The sequence below is a fragment of the Brachypodium distachyon genome, chromosome 4 (genome assembly GCF_000005505.3).
Source record: "Brachypodium distachyon strain Bd21 chromosome 4, Brachypodium_distachyon_v3.0, whole genome shotgun sequence".
NCBI classification, from domain to species: Eukaryota; Viridiplantae; Streptophyta; class Magnoliopsida; order Poales; family Poaceae; genus Brachypodium; species Brachypodium distachyon.
Window position 1 is genome coordinate 26063110 of NC_016134.3, and position 6687 is coordinate 26069796.

Here is a 6687-nt window from a genome sequence, read left to right on the forward strand (position 1 = left end):
GCGCAGCCCCTAGTTGAGTAGATTATGGCTGCGATGGCGGTGATGGCGGTGTTGTGGTCGGCTGCAGAGGAGTCTCCGTGATGGGCGGCTCCGTTTGTGTCTCGGTTGCTGCCGATGAAGGAGCAGTCCCGGCTGCGGACATCCCGGCTTGTGCGACGCTTGAAGCGTCGATGCTCGGGCCGACATCCTGGACGGGAGATGTCGGATCCGCGGTAGTCTCGGCCTCTCCAGTGGCCTGAGTTGCAGGCTCAGCACGAGGGGATGGAGCTGCCGGGATCTCAGACGCAATACATGTCTGTGATTGAGTGGCCGTCAGAGCCGCCCTGCAGGAATGAGAGTTGGTTATTTTCATGATAGTTAAGAAGAAAACTGACATCAAGGATTAAGATGTTGTAAGCCTTACCCGACGGACATGGGCTTCGGCTTTGGTCCACGAGAGGCGACCTTCTTCCGCTTCACCGTTCTTGGAAGATCCTTCTCGGCAATACGTTTCTCAAGGGCCGGCGCCGCTGGACCCGGCACCACAATGTCGGCGGGATCGCAATACGTTTCTCAAGGGCCGGCGCCGCTGGACCCGGCACCACAATGTCGGCAGGATCGTCCGAGTCAGCTATTCCCAGATTAATGCAGATGTGAGCATTTTAATGATAAGTATTATAATAACTATGAGAGGATGTCGGGAGTTATTACCTTTGGTGCGACGGGGGCCGGCATGAGCGATCGGCATGTGATCCTCCGAGTCCGGATCTTCATGATCGATGGTCATGCATTGGCTCCCAAAGCGTTTATCCGGGGATTTCCCGTCTTCGTTGCGCTGAAGGGTGAACCTCTGCACAAAAGAATCAAGTTGCGCCGAGATAAGTCTGTGTCAAATGAAGGCTGCCATAACCATATGTCGGACGAGGACAGAAGACACATGTAAATAAAAACTCACCAGGGGCGGACGGTGCTTCTGGCGGTACGCCGGCATACCCCATTCCCAGCGCTTGGGCATACTTGTCTTCGCGATTGCCTTAACCCGGCGCCGGACTTAGCCTGGTCAAGCCGGACAGTTGACACCCGGTTCGGGTCGAACTGACCGCCGTAGAAGCACATCTTGTGCGTCCGGCGTTAGAGTGGGCACAACCGCCGGTACACAAAGGTGGCCAGCAAGTCATCAGCCGTCATCCCTTCAGCCTTGAGTTCGAGGATGCAGGCGTGGATCTCATTGATCTCGGGAAGGGTGTCCTTCGGATCATACTTCCAGTTCTTCTTCTCCTTCGGAGGGCTGACTACGAATCCCGGCAAGTTGATCTTGTCGGTGTCAGAGGAGTTCTTGACATAGAAGAAGGTCTTGAGCCACTTTTTGCAGGACTCAAGACCTTGGATATGAGGAAAGGATGAGCCTCGGCGGGGTATCACGGTTGCAGCGCCGCACTGGGTCATGGGTTTGGCGGCGCCGGGATTCTCTTTGTTGGGAAGAACTTGTGGCCGGAACATGAAATATTTGGCCCAGAAGTCGACGGAAGGCCAGAGGCCGAGATAGGCCTCACAGCAAGTGACAAACGCCGAGAGAGTGAGGATGGCGTTTGCCGGAAGGTGGTGCGGTAGAAGGCCGAAAAAGTCTAAAAATTTCCTAGTGAAATCACTAGCCGGCAGAGCAAACCCTCGTTCAAAGTGAGCAAGGAAGACGACATGCTCACCAGATTCTGGTGCCGGCACGATCTCGTTGCCAAGGATCCGGCACTCCACATCTTCCGTAATCCGCCGGGAGAGGCGGAGCCACTCGATGTCCACCGGAGAGACATCGGAGCCTTCCCAGCCAGCACAATGTTAACATTTATGGCCTGAAGCCTGAAGAATGCTAATACTTCATTTCGATTAGCTTATTGAATAATCAACAGTACAACATATGGTTCTCAAAGGATGTGGCACATTTCTGTATCAGATGCTGACTAGTGCTCCACATTCCATTGACAAGGCAGGACTAAATGCAGACATGGCTAAGATGCACGAATAGGAAAACATAGAAAACAAGACAACGGGAACAAATTAGAACCCTAGTATCCAACATGGTACAAGGATGCACGAAAAGCATCCAGCTACAAAGAAAACCCTAAACACCTCCGACTGGTCCAGTATCAACAATGGCAGTGAGCTGAGGATGACCGCCAGGTGCATATTCCGAAAGAATGAAGATCAGATCCACGGTTATTAGCCTTTCCAGAGTTATTCACCAAGGGATGGGGGCGCAATTCCAAGTACGCTACTCCTTTCTTGATGCAATTTTTTTTAATGACTCTTGATGCCAATTGACAGCCACAAAAGATTGGTATAGGAGTGGTGGCAACTGATGCGGAACTCACAAGAACAAAAGGCTGAAAGAACTAGGTACGAAGAGGCCCAGAGACGGCGTCACGACCAGCGTTTGGGTCTTTGTGTTTCAAAGACAGGTTTGCAAACTGTGAATCAAGATCTCTACTGTTACTACGAGCAAGAGCAGAAGGCTGTGGCTGCTGCTGCTGCTGCTGCTGCTGCTGATAGAGCGACCTGAGACGACCAATTTCCCGCTCAAACATCTCCTGTTGAACTGCAATATTGGAGGGATAATGGTCAGAACATTTTACTATTATTTCATATCAGAACAACAATCTCAAAGCTAGTACTCAGCTTTCAGTAAAGCAATTCATTACCCCCATCGAACTGAATCTTTCACAGAAGATGTCCAAAGCATCTCATAATTCAGCTTCATCGCTAAGACAGCAATCACTCAACTTCGTTTGGGAAGTAAGCTCCTTAGATTATCAATAAGTTTCTTACGTAGCATTCACTACTTTAAGTAAAGCAGCTACGGCATGTTAATAACATACACAAACCTTCTGAAATACGACAAGGGGCATGTTGACACATGGTACTGTATAAGACATATACGTTAATATACAGAAGTTTAACTTAACTGTCGTGAAATTAGATCATAGAACTTGTGCTTGGAGAATCTTCAATGTTATTGTTTCCACCAGTCTTATCCATTTGTATGATGTGTACAATTGTCAAGGCAATATGGACTATCTATATTCTCTGCAAATCTTTGCTAAGGTCCACAATTCCACATGCAGCTGACTAAGACCAAGCAGCAACCTTGGCTTGGAAAAGGAGCAGGTAGTTTGGTTTCTATCCCCAATCCTTGGAAAAGTAGCAGGTGGTTTGGTTTCTATCTTTTAAATATTCCAGTTTCCTTAGGCCTTTGACATATACAACAAATGTTGGTGTGTCGATTGAGTTGCTTAAAAGTTAAAGTTAGATACTGAACTTTTGTGAGGATAATCGTAGATCTCTTCGGAATTTAAGTGCTCTCTATATTTAACAGTAGTTTACATTTGTTCCATTCAGAAGACGTTACATTTGAAAATTCTAAGATTATTTATGCACGAACCTACTACTTCAGAAATACATGTTATAGGTTGGTTCTCTTCAAAGGAATAATGCCCCAATACTTTTTTCACTATAAATATCAATATGGTGTCTCTAAAGCTAACTGAAGAGTTGTACTTGAATGTATCTCAGTGAAACTTGATGTAATTGCAAAAAAATGACTGTTTGATTGAGCGCACAAAATACGAGCATACTTACCGCGTTTAATAACTTGCTCCTTAGCTATACTTTCCAGTCTTTGTTTCAAGGCTTTATTTTCCAAGTCTAGCATCATATTCTGTTGAGTAAGAAACTCCATTTCAGCAGACACTTCTATCCCTTCTGACTGCATTGCATTAATGAGGTGGGATCATTTTCTGTCTGTCAAATATAACAATGAATTGTTGAACAGAAAGAAAAAAAAACCTTGCCGTGAGCTTACCTGTAATGATTGAACTTTACCCTCAAGCTCCGCAATATACTGGAGCTTCCGTACGCGAGACCTCTGAGCATATTGCCTGCAAGCCATATGGTTTAAAAAAGATAAGACACATTAAAATAGAAAATGTTGAACCATGACTATTACAACTTGCAGACTGGAAATGCTGAAAGGAATGATGTCCTGCGCTAATTTAAATAAAAATCCGATGAACCATACTTCCTAAATTCCAACCAATATATCTATGCGATTTATGGACCCCTTGTCTACAAAGAATTTTTGCTAGTTTTATAGACGAGCACGTCTAATTAAAGACTCATGAAGTTGCAAGCCTCAAGGAAAACATTCAGAAGCTGTTTTGCACTTATGTTCCAACAGGAGACATCTAATACAATAACCATTCTCTATGCACATACACAGCCAGAAATATTACAGATGCACCACCACTAGAGCATGGAATAAGCACATAATTGCACTATGCTATCTGGTGTGACCATAAAATGTGTCATGCAGCTATAAGAAAGAAATATACAGTGACTATAATGCATGCTTTCTCGCGATGAACTTCAGAATAGCAAAACCAGCAGAGCCTATTCTGATGTTAAAACATAAGCTAACCTACAGCAAAGGGCTGACCCTTTTGTATGTGGCCAAAATTACAGTGAATGGATTGCTCTCCTCAGGTTATCGAAATTACCCATTAATGATTATGAAGTGTGAAATTCTAGAACACACACGTGTTGGAAGTGATAGCATGACTGCAACAGAAATAAACTCACTGTTTAGCGCGCTTGGTGTCCGCATCCGACTGTGGTTGTGCGTGCTTTGGTAGCACACCCTCCTTCCTTTCTGCCCCAACCTTTTGATCATACCCTCCCTCATCAGGAGCTCTCCTGTCCAAGACATGATCATGATCCCTGAACATATTCGGTGGCCCGTGATGCGCACCAACCTTCTCCCTCAGCGGCATCGGTGGGCCAGGCCTGTAACCAGCTAAATTAGGCATGCCTTGCTCCCATGGACGGCCTTGCGGCCTTCCATACAAGCTTGGCTTGGCATAGTACTCCGGCAAGCCGCCCCATGGAGCAGCCTGCCCTCCTCCCCCCATCTCCTCAAAACTGTTGGCATATGCGCCGGAGGCAGCACTTCCATCAAACAGCGCAAACGAGTCACTTGACGACCTGCGGTGCCCAGCACGGCGCACCGGTGTCTCAGGCTCTTCAAGCAGGTCGTCGAGCCACGATGGCTGCTCCTCAATGATGCTCTCAGACGACGTGCGCTGGTGGTGCCCGTGGCCGTGGCCATGCCCAAACCGGTGGTGCGTGGCAGCACCCTGACCTTGTGGCCGAGCGATCGGGCCGTGGTCGCCGTACGGCGACGCGGCTGTCGGGAACGGGCTGCGCGGTGGCAGCAGCGCCTGCTTCTGGAGCTTAGCGTTGGCCATCATCATTCCGTCGACCAAACTGCACACAGCAAACAAAGAGCTCATCTGTAACGAAACTCAAGATTTGAACAAATTCAACACTAAACTAACACGAGCAAGCACCGAATCGAGATGGCCCGATTCACATCTCTACCCACAGATCTCAGGAACCGCTATTGCCGAATATACTAGGCGTGTGTTCTTCCACGGCGAATTCGCTTCGAAGATTCGATTTTGCATCCGACCGCAAGTATGCCAATTGAAGTATTGTACTACTACCAGTAAGCGGTCAAGATCCGAGCTACGCATCAGACGAACGAACTGGAAGCCGTAAATTGGAAGAAGTAACGCAACAGCGAGGAACGAACCAAATCGAAACAGCACAGGACGAATTGACGCGGATCAAGAACACGATGAGCAAGCGGGACCAGGAGTTAGAGAAAGGAACGACCAGAAAACCCCAAGAAATACTTACCAATTCGGTCGCAGTTCTTCCAATTACCCCCCACCCAGCTTGCTGCAGTCAACCCCTCGTACGAATCCACGACTACTCCGATTATTCGGAGCTAATCTTCCGGGGGATTAGAGCTCTGTGAAGTGGAGAGAGCGGAAGAGGGGGGAGAAGGAGGAAGACGAAGACGAGGACGAGACCCCGAATGGAGAAATCGTGTTCTGAGGGGAGGAAAAACAATTAAATAGTGCGCGTCAGTTAGTACTCCAACAGCGACAAAAATTGTTGTATAGATAAATTCTGGTTAATTACCAGCCGTTGATTTGGTGATCTAACGGTAGCGAGAATTATTTTTCTAGTATTAAACGCTAGGGAAGAACAATGCTTCGGGTACCCATGGGTTTGCCCATGTAAAAAATACAGTAACGTTTACCATTTCTGGGAGAGAAAATTTCACATATGCAAGTGACTCAAACTCACAACCGTAAAAGAGATACGTCATGCCTATTGGAATGAAAGATGTCCAGAGAAATTCAATGGGATTGAGTTTATGCAAAAGAGAAGGAAAAAAGAATCCAAGTAGCTAATGCATTGCTACTATAACTTGGCAATTTCAGGGAACAATTGAATTGATGGACAAACTTTGGAGAAAAATAGATCATTTTGCATGGCATTAGCAAAATAGTATTAAGTGAGAATGACTCAAAAATTAATGGAGGAAATAATGGTGGCCATGAGCTAGCATTAGCAAGTTGGCGCATGTGGGGGGAACAGCATGGATGGAGTTGTTTAAGGGCAGCCCATATTGGGTTGGGGCTTTTAGTGGGGGCAAACTGAGAAAACAACTCATGCCCACCAGCACCAGCAGGAGGACAGCTCGGTAGGGATCCATCCAGCTGCGACCACACCACCATTTGTGGTGGATGGTGTCTTGCTGTTTTTATTCTCTTCTCTCTCTTGGATTGCAATTTTATTTTATTTTTG

The 6687-nt window shown here is 46.8% G+C and overlaps 2 protein-coding genes across 2 annotated transcripts; both read right to left on the minus strand.

Annotated features, from left to right (window-relative positions):
* Positions 1-22: 22 nt before the first annotated feature.
* Positions 23-994, minus strand: LOC104585023 (mucin-7-like). Its single transcript, XM_014903298.2, has 4 exons — positions 935-994; positions 691-829; positions 523-610; positions 23-323 (listed from the first exon to the last, which is right to left on the minus strand). The coding sequence occupies exons 1-4, from the start codon at positions 992-994 to the stop codon at positions 23-25; spliced, it is 588 nt and encodes a 195-aa protein (XP_014758784.2).
* Positions 995-1834: 840 nt separating this feature from the next.
* On the minus strand, positions 1835-5930 carry LOC100834655 (uncharacterized protein At4g06598). The gene is made up of 5 exons (XM_003577649.3): positions 5728-5930; positions 4609-5292; positions 3833-3908; positions 3610-3736; positions 1835-2569 (listed from the first exon to the last, which is right to left on the minus strand). Exons 2-5 carry the CDS (start codon positions 5277-5279, stop codon positions 2367-2369), a joined length of 1077 nt encoding a protein of 358 aa, XP_003577697.1. The 5' UTR covers positions 5280-5292; positions 5728-5930; the 3' UTR covers positions 1835-2366.
* Between the last annotated feature and the right edge of the window lie 757 nt (positions 5931-6687).